At 47.7% G+C, this 21,462-nt stretch overlaps 2 protein-coding genes across 3 annotated transcripts in view; one reads left to right on the top strand and one right to left on the bottom strand.

The window, feature by feature from the left end:
• The window catches only part of ACD (ACD shelterin complex subunit and telomerase recruitment factor), a 59,815-nt gene extending 58,466 nt beyond the window's left edge, over positions 1-1,349 (bottom strand). The window contains exon 1 of one of the 2 annotated variants that reach the window (XM_075826681.1): positions 1,176-1,349. The gene's annotated coding sequence lies outside the window, so the exon portion shown is untranslated. Of the gene's footprint in view, positions 1-1,056 lie in introns of both variants that reach the window. The other variant, XM_075826680.1, reaches the window with a different exon arrangement.
• On the top strand, positions 1,257-17,231 carry PSMG4 (proteasome assembly chaperone 4). The gene is made up of 3 exons (XM_075826682.1): positions 1,257-1,461; positions 12,846-12,921; positions 16,846-17,231. The coding sequence occupies exons 1-3, from the start codon at positions 1,291-1,293 to the stop codon at positions 16,965-16,967; spliced, it is 369 nt and encodes a 122-aa protein (XP_075682797.1). The 5' UTR covers positions 1,257-1,290; the 3' UTR covers positions 16,968-17,231.
• Positions 17,232-21,462: the final 4,231 nt, after the last annotated feature.

Raw genomic sequence — 21,462 nt, 5'->3', positions numbered from 1 at the left:
ATGTAATACGGTCCCCAATTACGGAGCCATTCATTTCTATCGGCCGCAGACACCTTTCCGTATCGTCTGTGCCGTAGAAATATTCCGGAAATTATGGAACATGTTCATTCTTTTGCATTTTACTGGCCGTGCTCCCATACGGCCCGAAAATGTGGGCGGTCGGCCATGTCTGCGTTGCGGGCCGTGATAACGGGCACGGCCGTGTGCATGGGGCCTTAGGATAGGCCATAAATGTTTGATCAGTGGGAGCCTGACACTTGGGCCTCGTTTACATGGAGTAACATTTAAGTGGTTTCTGACAGGTTTTTTCCGCGTTGGAATTCGCTTCTGCTTACAAAGTGCCTCCAATTGTTTTGAATGGGAAACCGCCCAGTTGCTCATAAAGAGCGTTGTTTATACATTTTCAGAGTGCAGAACTGAAAACCGCTTCGCTGAGAGAAAGAAGTGACATGTCCCTTCCTGACGCGCTTCTGCACCATATTCCACTCAGGTAGCCACAGGCAGAACAGCCCCATTAGCCCGTTGGAGTTATTTTTTTTCTCCTTAGTAAAAATCCTCTGTGTGAACATGGCCTTGCTGATCAGCAGAATGAACTGCGTTCCAGCTGACCCCCACGGCATTTCTAGGCTATGTCCCCACAACATATTTTCAGGCATATTTTCTAGCGTAAAACTCTCATACAACGCGCAGAAATACACCTGTTTCCCATTGACATGTCATATTTTTATGCTGCTGAACTAAAAAACGCAGCGCAAATCCTGAAATGAGCCTTGGTTTTTTTCAGCCTGTAAAACATGGCGTGTGCACTAGGCTATATTTATTGGAGGTATATCTGCAGTAATTCCGACTTCCCCCATTCAACTGCAATCTCCTGCATGCCTCACAATTATCTTGGGAGGGAAAATTGTCCTTGTTGTTCTATCAGTCAGTGACCACTATTATTTTTTTTTCCTAGCGCAGTTTTGAAATAAAAAACGAGCTCTGATTGGTTGCTACGGCCAAGAGGCCACTAACAAATATAACTAATGTCTCCTCCTCAGACCAGCCGTCACTTACACGGGACTACGCTACTGACGAGATATTCCAGACATCACTCCATCCTGCCGTACAAGTGACGGGGCGCACAGGATAAAGCTTCGCGCCAATTTCGCACACTTCGTATCTGAATACTATACCAAACCGGGAGCTTGTTCAGTCTCAGTAGCCATGTTTGAGGAGACACAGTCAACCATACAGGGAAGTGGTGACCTAGTGACGTCACCGGAAGTCGGGTACCGGCCAGGGAGAAGCATGGAAACCATGGCCCTGTCACATCGCCCCATCACTATCCACAACTTCAGCGACAAGATCTGTGACAGGCTCGTCCACTTCCACGTCATGAGTCTGCAGGACTGCTTCTTCCTGTGGGTCGGGTTCTCCGCAAGGCTGTGTAATCTGGCCGTAGCCATGTGTAGCACATATGTGAGTGTCTGTACAGCTGTTGTTCTATACTTTCGTTTTGCATTAGTCGTGTAGCATGGCGGGGAATTTAGACTCTGACTACTGTAGAAGCCGCTTTCATTTTAATTGTCCCAGTGAATGTTGAATGGGTGAGTAGCGGCTCCTTTATGAAGATAGTCCATGGAAAGTCAAAAGCAGTTGTGTCATGCCCCGCCACCTCTTCGTTTGTATTTCATGCTGGAGTTATATACAGGGATGATGGGGGTTATATATAGGAATGATGGCTGGCTGGTATATACAGGGACAATGGGAGTTATATACAGGGATGATGGTGTATTTAACCCCCATCATCCCTCTATATCACCGCCATTGTCCCTGTACATCACCGCCGTCATCCCTGTATGTAACCCCTATCATCCCTGTATATAAAACCCCCATCATTCCTGTTCATAACCGCCATCATCCCTGTATACAGGGATGATGGGAGTTATATACAGGGGAGATGGCGGTTATATACAGGAATGATGTATAGCTATTGCCACTTCACCCAGTAGATATTTCCACAATCTGCTCCCAGTAGATATTTCCACAATCTGCTCCCAGTAGTTATTGCTACACACTGCTCTGTGTAGATCGTGCCACATGGCCCCCCTGTAGATAGTGCCACAGTGCCCTCTGTACAATGGGAGTTATATAGAGGGACGTTGGGAGCTATATACAGGGATGATGGTGTATTTAACCCCCATTATCCCTCTATATCACCGCCATCGTCCCTGTACACAACCCCATCATCCCTGTATATAACCCCCATCATCCCTGTATATAACCTCCATCATCCCTATGTGTGTGTGTGTGTGTGTATATATAAAGCATAGAATAGGAGCAACACTGTGTCAAAACCAAAATAGGCTGGTGCTATGCTTCAAATATTGAGGAGTGACGTCTCCCCATATAATGTATGTAAAAAAATAGAGCACGGAAGCAGCACTCAATAGCAAAAAATGTGAAATTTATTCACCCAGCAAAGCAACGTTTCACTTCCTCAATGGAAGCATTTTCAAGCTTGAAAATGCTTCCATTGAGGAAGTGAAACGTTGCTTTGCTGTGTGAATAAATGTCACATTTTTTGCTATTAAGTGCTGCTTCCGTGCTCTATTTTATATATAATATATACACTCCATCATCCTTGTATGTAACCCCCATCATCCCTGTATATAAAACCCCCATCATTCCATACAGTTATATTCAGGGGTGATGGCGGTTATATACAGGAATGATGGGGGTTTTATATACAGGAATGATGTATAAATATTGTCATACTGCCCCCCAGTAGATATTGCCACACATTTCTCCCTGTAGGTATTGCCACACACTGCTCTGTGTAGTGCCCTCTGTAGATAGTGCCACAGTGCCCTCTGTAGATAGTGCCACAGTGCCCTCTGTAGATAGTGCCACAGTGCCCTCTGTAGATAGTGCCACAGTGCCCTCTGTAGATAGTGCCACACTGCCCTCTGTAGATGGTGCCACGCATCCCCCCTGTAGATGGTGCCACGCATCCCCCCTGTAGATGGTGCCACGCATCCCCCCTGTAGATGGTGCCACGCATCCCCCCTGTAGATGGTGCCACGCATCCCCCCTGTAGATGGTGCCACGCATCCCCCCTGTAGATGGTGCCACGCATCCCCCCCTGTAGATGGTGCCACGCATCCCCCCCTGTAGATGGTGCCACGCATCCCCCCCTGTAGATGGTGCCACGCATCCCCCCCTGTAGATGGTGCCGCGCATCCCCCCCTGTAGATGGTGCCGCGCATCCCCCCCTGTAGATGGTGCCGCGCATCCCCCCCTGTAGATGGTGCCGCGCATCCCCCCCTGTAGATGGTGCCGCGCATCCCCCCTGTAGATGGTGCCGCGCATCCCCCCCTGTAGATGGTGCCGCGCATCCCCCCTTGTAGATGGTGCCGCGCATCCCCCCCTGTAGATGGTGCCGCGCATCCCCCCCTGTAGATGGTGCCGCGCATCCCCCCCTGTAGAGGATGCCGCGCAGCCCCCCCCCCTGTAGAGGATGCCGCGCAGCCCCCCCCCCCTGTAGAGGATGCCGCGCAGCCCCCCCCCCTGTAGAGGATGCCGCGCAGCCCCCCCCCTGTAGAGGATGCCGCGCAGCCCCCCCCCCCTGTAGAGGATGCCGCGCAGCCCCCCCCCCTGTAGAGGATGCCGCGCAGCCCCCCCCCCTGTAGAGGATGCCGCGCAGCCCCCCCCCCTGTAGAGGATGCCGCGCAGCCCCCCCCCCTGTAGAGGATGCCGCGCAGCCCCCCCCCCTGTAGAGGATGCCGCGCAGCCCCCCCCCCTGTAGAGGATGCCGCGCAGCCCCCCCCCCTGTAGAGGATGCCGCGCAGCCCCCCCCCCTGTAGAGGATGCCGCGCAGCCCCCCCCCCTGTAGAGGATGCCGCGCAGCCCCCCCCCTGTAGAGGATGCCGCGCAGCCCCCCCCCCGTAGAGGATGCCGCGCAGCCCCCCCCCCCCTGTAGAGGATGCCGCGCAGCCCCCCCCCCTGTAGAGGATGCCGCGCAGCCCCCCCCCCTGTAGAGGATGCCGCGCAGCCCCCCCCCTGTAGAGGATGCCGCGCAGCCCCCCCCCTGTAGAGGATGCCGCGCAGCCCCCCCCCCTGTAGAGGATGCCGCGCAGCCCCCCCCCCTGTAGAGGATGCCGCGCAGCCCCCCCCCCCTGTAGAGGATGCCGCGCAGCCCCCCCCCCCTGTAGAGGATGCCGCGCAGCCCCCCCCCCCCTGTAGAGGATGCCGCGCAGCCCCCCCCCCCTGTAGAGGATGCCGCGCAGCCCCCCCCCCCTGTAGAGGATGCCGCGCAGCCCCCCCCCCCTGTAGAGGATGCCGCGCAGCCCCCCCCCTGTAGAGGATGCCGCGCAGCCCCCCCCCCCTGTAGAGGATGCCGCGCAGCCCCCCCCCCTGTAGAGGATGCCGCGCAGCCCCCCCCCCTGTAGAGGATGCCGCGCAGCCCCCCCCCCTGTAGAGGATGCCGCGCAGCCCCCCCCCCTGTAGAGGATGCCGCGCAGCCCCCCCCCCTGTAGAGGATGCCGCGCAGCCCCCCCCCCTGTAGAGGATGCCGCGCAGCCCCCCCCCCTGTAGAGGATGCCGCGCAGCCCCCCCCCCTGTAGAGGATGCCGCGCAGCCCCCCCCCCTGTAGAGGATGCCGCGCAGCCCCCCCCCCTGTAGAGGATGCCGCGCAGCCCCCCCCCCTGTAGAGGATGCCGCGCAGCCCCCCCCCCTGTAGAGGATGCCGCGCAGCCCCCCCCCCTGTAGAGGATGCCGCGCAGCCCCCCCCCCTGTAGAGGATGCCGCGCAGCCCCCCCCCCTGTAGAGGATGCCGCGCAGCCCCCCCCCCTGTAGAGGATGCCGCGCAGCCCCCCCCCCTGTAGAGGATGCCGCGCAGCCCCCCCCCCTGTAGAGGATGCCGCGCAGCCCCCCCCCCCTGTAGAGGATGCCGCGCAGCCCCCCCCCCCTGTAGAGGATGCCGCGCAGCCCCCCCCCCTGTAGAGGATGCCGCGCAGCCCCCCCCCCTGTAGAGGATGCCGCGCAGCCCCCCCCCCTGTAGAGGATGCCGCGCAGCCCCCCCCCCCTGTAGAGGATGCCGCGCAGCCCCCCCCCCTGTAGAGGATGCCGCGCAGCCCCCCCCCCTGTAGAGGATGCCGCGCAGCCCCCCCCCCTGTAGAGGATGCCGCGCAGCCCCCCCCCCTGTAGAGGATGCCGCGCAGCCCCCCCCCCTGTAGAGGATGCCGCGCAGCCCCCCCCCCTGTAGAGGATGCCGCGCAGCCCCCCCCCCTGTAGAGGATGCCGCGCAGCCCCCCCCCCTGTAGAGGATGCCGCGCAGCCCCCCCCCCCTGTAGAGGATGCCGCGCAGCCCCCCCCCCCCTGTAGAGGATGCCGCGCAGCCCCCCCCCCCTGTAGAGGATGCCGCGCAGCCCCCCCCCCCTGTAGAGGATGCCGCGCAGCCCCCCCCCTGTAGAGGATGCCGCGCAGCCCCCCCCCTGTAGAGGATGCCGCGCAGCCCCCCCCCCTGTAGAGGATGCCGCGCAGCCCCCCCCCCTGTAGAGGATGCCGCGCAGCCCCCCCCCCTGTAGAGGATGCCGCGCAGCCCCCCCCCCTGTAGAGGATGCCGCGCAGCCCCCCCCCCCCCTGTAGAGGATGCCGCGCAGCCCCCCCCCCCCCCCTGTAGAGGATGCCGCGCAGCCCCCCCCCCCCTCGTAGAGGATGCCGCGCAGCCCCCCCCCCCTCGTAGAGGATGCCGCGCAGCCCCCCCCCCCTCGTAGAGGATGCCGCGCAGCCCCCCCCCCCCTCGTAGAGGATGCCGCGCAGCCCCCCCCCCCCTCGTAGAGGATGCCGCGCAGCCCCCCCCCCCTCGTAGAGGATGCCGCGCAGCCCCCCCCCCCCTCGTAGAGGATGCCGCGCAGCCCCCCCCCCCTCGTAGAGGATGCCGCGCAGCCCCCCCCCCCCTCGTAGAGGATGCCGCGCAGCCCCCCCCCCCCCTCGTAGAGGATGCCGCGCAGCCCCCCCCCCCCTCGTAGAGGATGCCGCGCAGCCCCCCCCCCCCCTCGTAGAGGATGCCGCGCAGCCCCCCCCCCCCCCCTCGTAGAGGATGCCGCGCAGCCCCCCCCCCCTCGTAGAGGATGCCGCGCAGCCCCCCCCCCCCTCGTAGAGGATGCCGCGCAGCCCCCCCCCCCCCCTCGTAGAGGATGCCGCGCAGCCCCCCCCCCCCTCGTAGAGGATGCCGCGCAGCCCCCCCCCCCCCCCTCGTAGAGGATGCCGCGCAGCCCCCCCCCCAATAGTCGTCCTGGAGCGGGAAGTGATTAAATGGTTTTCCATGGCCTTTTTTTTTTCCTCCGGCCGTGCAGCGCACGTGCACTAAGGAGTTTTGCTAATAAGAGGCAAATGGGGCGGCATTGAGGCGTAATCAAAGAGACGGGCATTGAGGAGACTGTGGACCAATTGGATGCCTCAAACCCAGGCATCCTACCGTGTTTCCCCGAAAGTAAGACAGTGTCTTACTTTCTTTTTATCCCCAAAAGCCCCACTATGTCTTACTTTCGGGGTATGTCTTATATTGGAAAAAAATTGTCGAATTTTTTGTTTTAACCATAAAATTAACATTTATTAACAACCTGAACAGTATTGTATTCACCACAAAACAGTTTTATAAAAGGAAGTGCCAAGAATGTCTTGTTACAACATTGCATAACATGTAAAACAATGAAAAATGGTAAGAACGAACAGTGGAATACTGGAAGATAAAACTGATTTATTCCATGACAACCATGTCATCATCCTCAGGAATATCATCATAAACATCCACACTCTTAGGTTCCTGTGGATTTTCTTGGGACTCTCGGGACGACATTTCTTGCCGACTCATTGGCCCATATTTCTCATGGGTAGCAACGGCACTGTCCTGAAATGAGCAGGCTTTGTCCAGGTAGCCAGCCCGCAGTGCATTTGCAACGCAGGTGTTAGTGATCTTATTCCAAGAATTCTTCACCCAGTTAACAATCTCTGGCAGTCTGGGCTTCACAAAGTTCCCACGTACATTTCTCTCCATTCGGTGTTCAATGTAGTCATTGATTTCCACACGCAGATAGTCCTTGAACGGCTTGTTAATGGCGATATCGAGAGTCTGAAGATAAGCCGTCATCCCTGCAGGAATCATGATTTGGTCGATTCTCCGCTCATGAAGGAAGTTTTTCATGGTTTTGGCGCGGTGTGTGCTGGCTGCATCCCAGATCAGCATCCCTCTTTTGTTCCCGCGCATTACAAGCGGCAGCATTAAATCAAGCCACTTTCTTATAACATCTTGTGTGGCCCAGGCTTTTTCAGTTTCCAGCACATAAATGCCAGAAACCCGCTCAATCTTCTCCTTCTTGCCCTTTGCAATGAGTAGCGGTGTTGCTTTAGTGCCATCCAGACGAATCGTCAAAATGCAGGTGACACGTGCACTTTCATAAGCGGTGGAGGGAACGTACACTGAGGAGGCACCTCGTTGATCAATGGTGGTTTGAGCTGCTTGGCCCATGAACACGGCAGTTTCATCCATGGCGATCATGTTGCAAAGACTGTATTTAGAGAAGTCAATGTCATCCACAAACTTCTTGTAGGCTAATGCACGTTTAACAATCTCAGCATCTTCCAACCTAAAGAGGGTTGTGGATCTTCTCAAAGACAGGTCATTGCGTTCAAGAAAGTTATCCACCCAGTGCTGTGATGCCTTGAATTGTTCAGGGGAAATGTCAAACTGTGGCGACACTGCAAGTGCATATTCCTGAATCTGAGCCCTGGTCACCACCAATGTCTTTGCTCTCCTGTCTGCAACCCACTCAGAGACCAGGCTTTCCAGCTCTGTATACATTGGTTGCCGACCACATCCAATCTTGCGCTTTTTAGCCATTCCGCTCTCCACTTTTTCACTCAGGTTAGTGTATTCTGCACGCCATTTTTGGACCAGTCGGTGATCCAACATTTTCTCCTTGCAGAACTGCACTACATTTTTGCTCCAAGATTCTTCGACAATCGCTTTTTTATACTCCACGGTGTAACTCTTCCTTTTACCACTGGAATCGGAAGCGCTCATGTTTAGGGGCAAAAATATAGCATACGGTATAAGCACTGCTTGTGGTTCCGTATCACAGTCTCCCATAGGGTTACAGCCCCATACAGTATCCCACATAGCCTCCCATAGGGTTACAGCTCCATACAGTAACCCACACAGCGTGTTTTTGTATGTTGTCCATGGTCCTGATGGACCACGGAAAACATTACTGCTGCTCCCGCGGCCTCCACATCCCTCCGCTCATCCCGCTCTAACCGTCCGCATCCCGCAGTTAAAGGGGCACTGACAGCTAAAAAAAACTGTGTAAGATGTGTTTTTTTAGTTTATATGCATTTTACCTTCTGTGACGGGCGGGGGGGAGGTTTCTTTGGAGTAGGGACGTGCCCGAGTAAATTTGCATAGGCGCGTCCTAAGCCGTCAAACAGCTCATGTGGGCACAGCAAAGTGCAAACCTGTACCTATACCTGTATCTAACCCAGTGTGATACAGTACCACCTGCTGTATTTAATCCAGTGTTACACCTGCTGATACCCACTGGGTTACATACAGCAGATGATACCCCAGTATGCCAGTGTGTATGTTTTACTGATGTATGATTAATACTGTGTGCATTACCGTATTTTAAGCAGGAGGCGGCATTGACAAGTGCAGGGGACGGCGCGGTGACGTATGGAGAGGGGGGCGGCGCGGAAGTGGGCAGGAGGCGGCAATACCCCCGTGTTTCCCCGAAAGTAAGACATATGTCTTACTTTCGGGGTACGGCTTATATTAGCCGACCCCCCTGAAACCCCCGATACGTCTTACAATCGGGGGTGTCTTGCTATCGGGGAAACACCGTATTGGTCCACGGCCTCCTCAATGTCCCCTCCGTTCATTCTTTGCTTGTACTTCAATAGCAGCACGATTTTGCGGTGCAGTCATAGGATTCTGATAAAGCAAGTTGGTGGGATAAACTAAAAGGGAAGGGAGAACTAGTGGGGAGGGCCAATAGACACATAGAGGGGGCAGAATAATTAGTGAAGAACAGCCCTGTGTCGTTACGTAGGTCAGTGAGGTATCGACACAGGGCTGGGTGTATTCTAACTCTCGTGCACGAGCCTGTGTTGAGAGAAAAAAAAGACAAAGATGAAAATCAGAACTTCCGGCAGGGCAGAGGTAGGGAGAATAGGAAGGGAAGTCTTCAGATTTAATACAGACTATATATTAGGAACTTTATTAAATAGTTACATAGAATGTTAGGTCAAAAATGTTGTGTCCCGGGAAAAGCCCTTTAAATACATTTTATTAAAAAAAATATATATATTTTATTTTCCTCTACTGTCACTTTTTTCAAGGGGCCTTTTAGAGGCACCACGAAGACTCGCAAGGTTGTCGGGACCATGTGTGCCAGGGTCCTGTGATCTTGCAATACTTCAACGGTTCCGTCGTTTAAAGTTGGGAATCACTTGCATAGAGAGCAGAGCCGGCACTTATATATATATATATATATATATATATATATATATATATATATATATATATATATATATATAATAGGGCTGGGCAATTATGACCTAAATCAAAATCCTGATTAATTGAACATGTAACCCAGATTGTGATTATTGAATTCTTATTCAGGCCACACCCCTTTTTGCATGCCACGCCATTGAATATTTATCCCACGAGGCTGCTGTATACTACTGTATATAATATACCCCATGACACTGCCCCCACACAGTATATTGCCCCATAGTGCTCCCCACAAAGTATAATGCCCCATAGCTGCCCACCACATTGTAATGCCCCTATAACTGCCTCCACACAGTATAATGCCCCTATAGTAGGGTTGTCACGATACCAGAATTCGGACTTCGATACCGATACTTCATTTAGTATTGCGATTTCTATACGAAAACGATACTTTGCCAACAGTAAAAAAAGAAAAAAAAAGTTCCATTTTCTGATGTGAGGAGCGTGGTTGTGATGATGAATTTAACCTCCACGTGCCTCACATTAATAGTAATTAACCCCATCATGTTTCTCAGTCATAATGGGTTAATGTGTGAGGTACATGATGGAGTTAATTACAGTTAATGTGAGGCACATGGAGGTTAAATTCATAACACCTCGTGCCTCACAAGTGAAAGAAAGCAGTTTTTATTTTATTTTTTTACGGCGTACATATCATAAATGATGCAAAGAAATTGTTGAGCAGGTTATTACGGCCGCGCCAATACTGAATGTGTGAATATTTTATGTATTGAGACTTATTTTAATGTTTATTGTAAAAAAGGTGTATGTGTATTTTTTATTTTATTTCATATTACTTTTCTTTTTACTTTATTTTTAAACTTTAATATACTGTCATATATCTATATGCCAGAACATTAGCCTGTGTACTGATAGTACACAGGTAGTTGTTAGGACATACCTCAGTATGCCCTAACAAGAAATATGGTCAGACAGCCCTGGGGTCCTTCAATGGACCCTGGGCTTTCTGCCCATATATGGTATGTCCCTTAATCGCATCACAGGAATTCCTTGTGACGCATCCAAGGGGCATCCCCCCTTCTCATTTTCCCCTGAATGCGGCAGTCAGCTGTGATTGCAGCATTCAGGGGAATAGCGGCGGAGATGAGAGGTTTCTCTGATCTCCGCCGTTATAGAGCGGGGCTGCGGCTGTGTAATAGAGCCATTGTCCCGCTTCTGACAACAAGTGCGCGCGCGGTCAGCATGAGGTGATGCGGCCGGCGCTGCACTAATGAGCGGCGGTTCAGGCACTGAGGACAGAACAGGATGTTTTGTAGTGCGCCCGCCATGTTCGGTCTTCAGTGTCGTCGCTCATTAGTGCAGCGCTGGCCGCATCGCATCATTCTGACGGCGCGCACGTGTCAGGACTCAGGAGTGGGGCAGTGGCTGTTTTACACATGTATTAGACATCCGCTGTCCCGCTCTCATACATTCATGTGTTTCTATACTGAGCTGTGCGGCCGCACAGCTTAGTATCGAAATACATGAAATAACGGTATCGAACCGTTTGGGGATGCAGAGTATCAAAACAGTATCAAAGTTTTGATGCATCGTGCATCTCTACCCTATAGTTGCCCTCCACACAGTATAATGCCCCTTGGCTGCCCCCACACAGTATATTGCCCCCATAACTCCTCCACACTGTATAATGCCCCCATAACTGCCCTCCACACAGTATATTGTCCCCCATAACTGCCGTCCCCATAGTATATTGCCCCCATAGCTGCCTCTACTTAGTATAATCCCCCCATAACTGACTTCCATGCAGTATAATGCTCCTATTGCTGCCCTCACATAGTATAAAGCCCCCTTAGCTACACCCCACACATTATAAAGTCCCCCATAGCTGCCCCTACGCTGTATAATGCCCCCAATAGTGCCTGTTAAAACTAATATACATACTCCCCTAACCCCGTTCCAATGACGAGTGGAGGAGATCCCTCTGGTCTGTGCGGCACAGCGCAGACAGGTGCGATGATGTCACTGCCTCGCGTCCAGCGTTACATAGTGAATGGTAGAGCACTGACCTGACGGTTCCCTGCGCTACCATTGGATTCAATTGTATCTGCGTCCTGAAGATGCAATAATTGCTAAAACCGAAATCCGCAAGATGACGTCTATTAATTGCGCTGAATTTCGATTATTTTTGGATTATTTGCCCAGCCTATATATATATATATATATATATATATATATATATATATATATATATAAAAAATCTACCCTAATATAGTGTTTAATGTGGCTCAATACTGGAATGTTCCTTTAAGCTGGAAATAGCCAATGTCCTATATCTGTATATGTCAGCAATATGGAAAGCAGTAAAAATAATGAAGTATAGAGGTGAAGAAAAATATGTATGAGATGGCGCCATCTGTTGGATTGTATTAAAAAGTGCAGTTTACAGTCTCCCTGTGTGCTTATTGTATTCTCAAGTGTTAATTGGTTGAACTCAGTCATATCATGGTATAAGCCTTACCAAGTATAGAGTTATGAGAGAACACTAGTGCGCAAAACATTGTAAAAAGTAAAATATATATATTTTAATTTTTTTTTAAATTTTTTTTAAATCAAGGTGCCATTAAAGTGATTGTTAAAACGGGACAATTCCTGTCTAAATGCCCACTGGGGACGCCACTCCTCTATTAGCCAGAGTGGGAAGCCTTCTCTGGTAAACTCGCCATGACCATGATTTTGCCTGTAGCAGGGGAAAGGAAAATATGTGGCTGCCCACAGATCCCCCTCCCCCAGTAGGAACAACTGATCACTGGGGTTAAAGAAAATACGTGACTTCTGTTGATCTACCCAGAGGTGTGACTGGCTTGTAGGGTATTTTTTCCTAGTTAAAGTCATCCCTCAAGAGATCAACAAGGTCAAGATGTAATGATTGTGCCAGTCAGCCCATTAAACCGTACCTTACCTTTGACAAGGCAATATTACATCTACCTTATTTTTGCCCTTCAAAAACACTCTTCAATATGCCTCTGGTGGTAGATGGCTATTGTATTTTAGACTTAGGAATGTCAGGTGCCCAATAAATGTGGCGCATGCTGGTGCCCAATAATTACACCCAGAAACTGCTACCTGTCAGCCATATAAGTGTACACATGCCCTACGTCCCCTCCAAAAACCAGTCCGTCTTTTCCGAATATTGTCCCAATGTTTTCCATCTTGGATTCCTAATTCTGTCGTGTAAACCAAACTGCGTGTAGCCTGCGTACATTTCATGTTACTACAAGGGTCTACAGTGCAGCCATATCTTTAATCGTTTTTCTTGCTGTTATTGTAGGATTCAATGCCTTTGTCTTCGCTGATTCTTGGGGATAAATCTGATACCACGTCAAGTTCTTTTGCACAGAGACTAGGTGAGAATCTATTGTTCCTTTGTTACCACTTACATGTAGTTTATTTGGTCCGTATCTGCTTTAAATATCCCTATTTATGTTATTTTCCATTGATTTGTAACAATACAATACTCTTAACCTGGCATAACCCCTTAATGACGCAGCCTAGTTTGGGCCTTAAGGCTCAGAGCCCATTTTTCAAATCTGACATGTGTCACTTTATGTGGTAATCACTTTGAAATGCCTTTATTAATCCAAGCGATTCTGAGATCGTTTTTTTCGTGACACATTGTACTTTATGTTAGTGGTAAAATGTGGTCGATACATTTGTGAAAAAATAGCAACATTTACAGAAAATGTGAAAAAAACCTGCAGTTTTCTAAATGTATATGCTTGTAAGACAGATAGTAATACCACACAAAATAGTCGCTAATTAACATCCCCCATATGTCTACATTAGATTGACATCGTTTTTTGAACATCCTTTTATTTTTCTAGGACGTTACAAGGCTTAGAACTTTAGCAGCAATTTGTCACATTTTCAAGAAAATTTCAAAAGCCTATTTTTTTAGGGACCAGTTCAGTTCTGAAGTGTCTTTAAGGGGTCTATATATTAGAAACCCCCTATAAATCGCCCCATTTTCAAAAACTGAACTCCTCAAAGTATTCAAAACAGCATATAGAAAGTTTCTTAACCCTTTAGGGTTTGAGCACTTGGCAGGGATCAGATGGGAAGGAGCGCCATTTGGCTTTTGGAGCGCAGATTTTGCTGGATTGGTGTTTGGGCACCATGTCGCATTTGCAAAGCCCCTGAGGTACCAGAGTCCAATGGCAACACCCCATTTTGTAAACTACGTTTTTAAAGGTATTTATCATTTTCCTGGACATATGCCAGAGCTCAGGAGTGAAGGAGCACCATGCGCATTTGAGGCTTACGTCAGTGATTTTCACAGCATTGGCCCACAATTGCAGGGCTCTGAGGTCAAATAGTAAAACAAACCCACAAGAAGTGACCCGATTTTGGAAACTACACCCCTTAAGGCATTTGTTAAGGGGTGCAGTGAGCGTCACTTGGCTTTTGGAGTGCAAGATCTAGGTTTGCAGTTGTTCTGTTTGGGGTTTTACTGGTATTTCAGTTTATAATGTGGGGGCATATGTAAGCTGTGTGGAGAACATCAGGGCATAATAAGTGGGTATAATAATGCAGTAAATAATACAATTATCCATAGATGTGTGGCCAGTGTCGCTCTGATAAATGGTGCCCAATCATATCCGCTTTTGGAACACATTTTACACCTTTTGTGTTGCCATATTCTGAGAGCCAGAATTTTTTTATTTATTCCACTGAGCTGTGAGAGGGCTTATTTTTTTCGGGACAATCTGTAGTTTTCATTGGTGCCAATCTGGGGTACATGCAGCTTTTTTTGATCAGTTTTTATTTTATTTTTTAAAATGCATGGTGACTAAAAAACTGTAATTCTACAATTATTTATTCATTTATTTATTTTTTTCAGCGTTCACCGTGCGCTATAAATGACATTCACTTTATTTTGCGGGTTTATACGATTACAGCGATAACAAATGTATATCGTTTTTTTTTCATGTTTTATGGCGTTTGCACAGTAAAATACTTTTTTTTTAAAAACATTTCGTTTTTCTGTTGCCATATTCTGAGAGCCAGAACTTTTTTTATTTTTCCATAAAGCAAGCGGTGTGAGGACTTGTTTTTTGCAGAACGAACTGTAGCTTTGATTAGTACCATTCTTGGGTACATGCGACTAATTTTTTCTTTATCAACGTACATGCGACTTTTTGATCTCTTTTTCAATTTTTTGGGAGGTGAAGTGACCAAAAAATACAGATTCTGGTATGGTTTATTATTTAATTTTTTCACCATGAATAACAAAATACTTTTATCGTTCAGGCCGTTACAGATGTGGCGATACGAATTATGTATAGTTTATTAATTTTTTTATTTATTTAATAATAAAGGCCTTGATATGGCAAAAAGGGCTATTTTTACTTTTATTACTTTAAAACTTTTATTTTTATACATTTTAACTGTTTTTTCCCTCTAGGGGATTCGAAGGCAGGAAGCCCTGATCGCTATTCTAATAAACCGCACGGACCTACTAGGCTTTCGTAGATGGCAGACCCGGAGGCCATTGTTAGCCCTCCGGTTGCCATAGCATGCGATCACGTCAAGGGGCCATCAATGGTGTTATAAACCCTTAGAAGCTGCTATTGCTATTAAACGTGGCTTCTAAGGGGATAATCGGCGGGGACCACCGCGATCGATCCCTGGGGAAGGAGCTGTGACAACTGCTGTACGTGAAATAGTTGTCACAGCTCATAGATGTGATGGGAGGGGGGCAGAATGGCGGTTATTCCTGGGACGTACTATTAGTTCACTGAGAACGAACAATGCGCTCAGCATGATTTAATAGTACATCCTGCAGCGGGAAGGGGATGTGGGAACCCAACAAGTGCTGGATCGCCAAACCTTCCAGATTATCAAACATGCATAGAGAAGAAACTTTCGAACTCCTAGTTAGCATGTCAAGTTGCTGTGGGATAAACTATTGTATCTGCAGTGGTGTCCGGCTTTGCCTTGTAGGCCGTCTGTCCATATTCCACAGCCTATTTGGGTCATGTATCAATTTTCTCTATCGTGATCATTTCTCTTTAGATCCAATAGCATCCGCTTTTTGTGCCTAGGACCGTACTGCTTGTGACGACGAGTGGCCAGTGCTATACCCGCCTATTGCAGATAGGTTCACCAAGCATATATATATTATTTTTTCATATTTATGTGGCTACAGTTTCCCCTCATTGGGGTATGGATATTATCTTGCACTTTATATTCTTGAGTGGTTCAGCATGTGGTTACCTTCCAGGTTTACTAGTCGCACATAATACATTTATACGGCTATCGTATTCTTTTGATATTGGCTCAATATTGTCCCATTTGGATTCCTATTTGAGATTTCTGTCTGTGGTTTGCTTCCTGTTTCCACTTTACAGGTCTGCTGATTCTCTTTGTTTTTTTAAATGGTTTTATATTTTGTATGTAGTGTATAATAAAGTTTTGGTCTTTTCATTTCCGTTTTTTTTGTATCCCTTTCCTATTATTTTGTACATGTGCCTTTTCCTCTCTCCTAGTATACGGCTTTGCTTTCTATACTGCAGAGCATTAAGCGGAGTCTGTTATTTAGCTCCACTTGAATATCAGATCATGATTTTCCATATTAACTCCGTGACGTACATAGAAGAGAGAGGGCCCCATAGCAAAGATCAAAACGAGCCCCCATTATAGTGCTTGGTTTTGCTACCCAGAACAGAAGTGTTGGTCCTTCCTCCGTGCCCTTTCCATCCCTCTTATCAGGGCTCATGCACACGACCGTTGTTTTCTTCAGTGTCCTACCCGTTTTTTGTTTTTTTTGCTGATCGCATACAGAACCATTCATTTCATTGGGACTATGCACACATCTGTTTTTTTTTTCACAAATCCGTCTGTCCGTTCTGCACATTTTAGTACTGGTCCTATTTTTGTCCGTATTTGCGGTGCCACTCAGCAGCAAAGGGAATCGGACCAAAAGGCTCAACCCCCTCTTTCTAAGATCCAAAGCAGCCGCATGCTCTGCCTCTCTGGTATGTGCTCAGTTAGTTATCCACAATTCACAAGAGAATCCGTTCCAGCTCTGCTCCATCTGTAGTGTTTTTGTTGTACGTGAAGTGACTTGTTTATCTGTTCTGAGCAGCTGTTGTAAAAGGATCCACATATGAATGTCCAATAATATAGGTAAACGGGAACATGGTAATATATCTTGGTAACATTTGAGGTATTTCGATCTCCAACTTATGGTTGTTGTAGATCAGACGATCGCAAAATCCCATCTGAATCTAATAGTTTTTTTTTGTTTTTTTTTAATGGACATGTTATAGCAAAGAAGACTAAGAAGCAAGTGTTTGCCAGCGTCAACATCCCAACCAATGACAGCCAGCTCATGCTGCTGATAGAGAAACGAATAAAGGAAGAGATGGAGTCCTTTCCGGAAAAGTTCTGAAGAATAACCTTTTTTGTTAGTCGAGGACAGTTAACTGCTCGGGTTGGTCTCTGGATACCTGAAAAAACAGACATATTCTACACTTCCTAATAAAAGGAAATGCTTGGCTATAAATCACATGGAAGCTCATGACATTAGCCTCTTACAAGATTTATATGTATTAGTGGATTCAGGGGATAAGGCTCGCATACTTGTAAATGAGATTACTTTAAATTATGATCTCATTCTTCATGCAAAGAAATAATGCAATTAAACCCACAGACTATTTTGCATTTCTGTATTTTCAATTTTAAAATTAGTTGTTTTTTTTTTCTGTATAGTATATTAATATACAGAAAAAGACTTGCATCCTGATTCTTACATGATGCTTTAGTGTCACTAATAGCGTACTCCTGGCTGATCTTCCATCGGGCATGGAGAGACACAGGCAGCAGGCTGAGCAGTAGAGTTGCCAGGGCAACATTCTGATGCCCGAAGAGTCTTATGCACAGGTCCTACTCTAATTAAAAGGACCCGCACACAAGGCTTTTTCAGGCATTGTACGGTCGTCTTGATAGGAGAATGCAACTATGGTGACGTTTTAAGGAAAGCAGCAGAGTTGAATCTGCACATGGCTGTTCTACACTGGCGAGCCAGTTTAGACAGCTGCAGTCAGGTAGGTGACCATGCCTTCTGAAAAACATGTCCCAATGACTACAATCAGTGACTTGGTTAATTAGTAAGCTATTAAGGGATGGATAAGAATGTAAATGCATTTTTCAATTGTCAATAGAGGAGGCGTTCTATAAGGCCGAGTTCACACAGGGCAGATACGCTGCGTAATAGCACGCAGCATATCTGCCCTGTGCGCTGCAGGGAATTCCAAGCGAAAAACCCCACCAAATTGTGGTGCAGTGTTTCGCCCGTAATGTCCTCTTCGTGAAACTACACCATTTATTCTGCCTGCTAGCAGGCCGGCCTCCTGGGATGACATTTCATCCCGGGAGACCGGTGAAGCCTGTGACTGGCTGCAGTGGATAGGGATAAAGAGTCGTCCCAGTAGGCGGCCCTCTGATGTTATCCAGGCCGGCCTTTTGGAATGATGTTTAATCCCATGTGACCGCCGCTACAGCCTGTGATTGGCTGCAGTGGTCACGTGGGATGAAGGGTCATCCCAGGAGGCCGGCCTGGGGGAAGACACGCAGACTTCCTGGGTAAGCACTATTTGTTGCGAGTTTTATTTCCCCATTGAATTCAATGGAGAAAACCCACAACAAATAAGCAACGTTTGCGCAAGTACAAGTGACATGTTGTGGTATAACATTCTGCACCGATCAATTTGTGAGTGTTTTTTCCAATTTACGCAGTGTGTGGATGAGATTTGTTTTCTCGTCCACTTTGCTGCTACTGTATTTGCTGTGGAAAAAACGCAGTATTTACGCAATGTGTGTATTGACCCTTAAAATGCATTTAAAGAGGCTCTGTCACCACATTATAAGTACCCTATATTGTACATGATGTAATCTACATTACAGCGCCGATCACAAGTGTTTTTTATTTCGAAAAACTTATCATTTCTGACGGAGTTATGACCTATTTTAGCTTTATGCTAATGAGTTTCTTAATGAACAACTGGGCGTGTTTTACATTTTGGCCACGTGGGCGTTGTGGAAAGGTATGACGCTGACCAACAGTGACCAATCCGCGTCATACACTTCTCTCCATTCATTTACACTGCACTAGCGATATAGCTATATCGTTATGTGCAGCCACATAAACACACTATAACATTACTGCAGTTTCCTGATAATGAATATACATTACCTCCAGCCAGGACGTGATGTATATTCAGAATCCTGTCACTTCTGTAGCGTCTGATATTTACAGCAAGGCAAGCGTAATCTCGTTTGAAATGACAGGTTACAGCGTAATCTCGCAAGATTACGCTTGCCTTGCTGTAAATATCACAGGGACGCTACAGAAGTGACAGGATTCTGAATACACATCCCGTCCTGGCTGGAGGTACTGCAGTGTCATGACCATGAATATACATTAACGTTCTACTGTGTTTATGTGGCAGCACATAGCGATATTGCTAGTGCAGTGTAAATTAATGGGGAGAAGTGTATGACGCTGATTGGTCAGCGTCATACTCTCCTCTGTACAATGCCCACTTGGTCAATAGTAACACACGCCCAGTTGTCCATTGAGAAACTCATTAGCATAAAGCTAATATAGGTCATAACTCCGTCAAAAATGAGTTTTTCTAAATAAAAAACACTGCTGTAATCTACATTCCAGCGCCGATCACATCATGTACAAGATAGGACACTTATAATGTGGTGACAGAGCCTCTTTAACTACTCAATTAGGACAGGCTGATATTAGAGGGGAATCCATCCCTCAGGACCTATATCATTTAATCTCCTGTATCTGGACATGCACGAATTGTGTTCAGCATTGGCACAGAAGAGCAGGCACCCGATCACGTAGGTTAATCATAGGATTACTGCCCCAGTCCACTGTTTACACAGCCGATGCAAGGAGAGCAGGGGGCCTTGGAATGCAGTGCAGGGCTAAGCAATGGGGGGTACTTGCAGTTGCCTATGTCAGAACACATGAATTTAGGGCATTTTAGAAAGTGGCAACCCCTTCAAGGTTTCTATTTCATATAAATATTCTTATTTATAGCTAAAGGGAACGAATCACATTATATATATATATATATATACACACACACACACGCACACATTTTATATATATATATATATATATATATATATATATGTTTTCCGAATTAAAACCACAGAGTGAAACAATCCTTTTTTTTTCCCTAATCTGCTTTTACTTTTTGATCTTAGATTTTTTTGTGTTTTTAATCTTATTCTATGTCCCACTTTTTTCTGTGATGTAGCTTCAAGTTTACAACGAAAAGTTCCAGTTAGGGACTCGCAAGACTGGGGACCCGTGATGTGGGTTGCGAGCTTAGCGGTTTTTTTGGCCAAAATCACAACCAATACCCCATGATTTTTCATGTTTATTTACATGATATACTTTTTTTCAGGACGCAGCCGAGTTTTATGATGCTGGGAGGGCATGGTGTGCTGGTGTTTGGCATTGCAGGCAGGGCAGCCCGCTCTGATAGCATGGGTGTTATTAATAGGCTGCTATTCGGCAGTATATGCTGTGCCTCACTACCTCTCCCTGTCTTACACACTGCACTCACTCCCTATGTATCACTCATAGTTCTGACCCCTATGCACTACTGCCCCTATATTCCGGATACATTATCACTTGTGTATTACACACTGTATTTATTTTTTGCACTACACCTTTATATCCATGCCCCACACCACACCCCCCAAAGGCTAGTGGGAGTGGCTATTATTATTTAACACACCGGAGCAGCATTTTTGACCTGTCTGCGTCTTGCTGGGCTTATACCTGCCCAATATGTGAGTATGGCCATTTTTTGTGTTTTTACACTTAGGTATATATATATATATATATATTCCTAATTAAAACCAGAGAGAGTGAAACGCAATCTTTTTTTTCCTAATCGGTTTTTACTTTTTGATCTTAGATTTCTTTTATTCTATTTTCTGCACGATTATGGGGGCAGCCATCTTGCCTGAGCCTTTAGGGCATATATTCTTACAAGTTGGATACGCTGCGTAAAAGCGCACAGCATATCCAACCTAGAACCTGCAGGGAATACAGGACGGGAAAAACTGCACCAAATTGTGGTGCAGGTTTTTGCCCGAAATCGCCGCTGCAGAAAAGAGCAGAAAAAAATAGACCATACAAACACTCATTGGCGTTGCAATGGAGACGTGTCCCTCTGTTCTACATGCAGCCCATGTGACCACTGCAGCATTCACATGGGAGGAACAGTCGTAATGACAACGCCAGGGGAATAGGTATAGACTTTCTAATTACATTTAAAGAGGCTCTGTCACCAGATTTTCAAACCCCTATCTCCTATTGCAGCAGATAGGCGCTGCAATGTAGATAACAGTAATGTTTGTTTTTTTCAAAAACAAGCATTTTTGGCCAAGTTATGACCATTTTTATATTTATGCAAATGAGCCTTTCTTATGTCCAACTGGGCGTGTATTGTGTGTGTACATCTGGGCGTTTTTACTTGTTTTACTAGCTGGGCGTTGTGAATAGAAGTGTATGATGCTGACGAATCAGCATCATCCACTTCTCTTCGTTACCACCCAGCTTCTGGCAGTTCACAGACACAGCGTGTCCTCGCTCATCCGACGCGATGAAGTTCCTGTGGGAGGAAGTGAGTGACGTCACAGCGTGATCTCGCGAGGACACGCTGTGTGTCTGTGCACTGCCAGAAGATGGGTGGTAACGAAGAGAAGTGGATGATGCTGATTAGTCAGCATCATACACTTCTATTCACAACGCCCAGCTAGTAAAACAAGTAAAAACGCCCAGATGTACACACACAATACACGCCCAGTTGGACATAAGAAAGGCTCATTTGCATAAATATAAAAAT

Source organism: Rhinoderma darwinii, chromosome 5 (assembly GCF_050947455.1).
Source record: "Rhinoderma darwinii isolate aRhiDar2 chromosome 5, aRhiDar2.hap1, whole genome shotgun sequence".
Lineage (NCBI taxonomy): Eukaryota > Metazoa > Chordata > Amphibia > Anura > Rhinodermatidae > Rhinoderma > Rhinoderma darwinii.
Note: the sequence above shows the minus strand (reverse complement) of the source record. Positions and strands in the feature narration are given on the sequence as shown.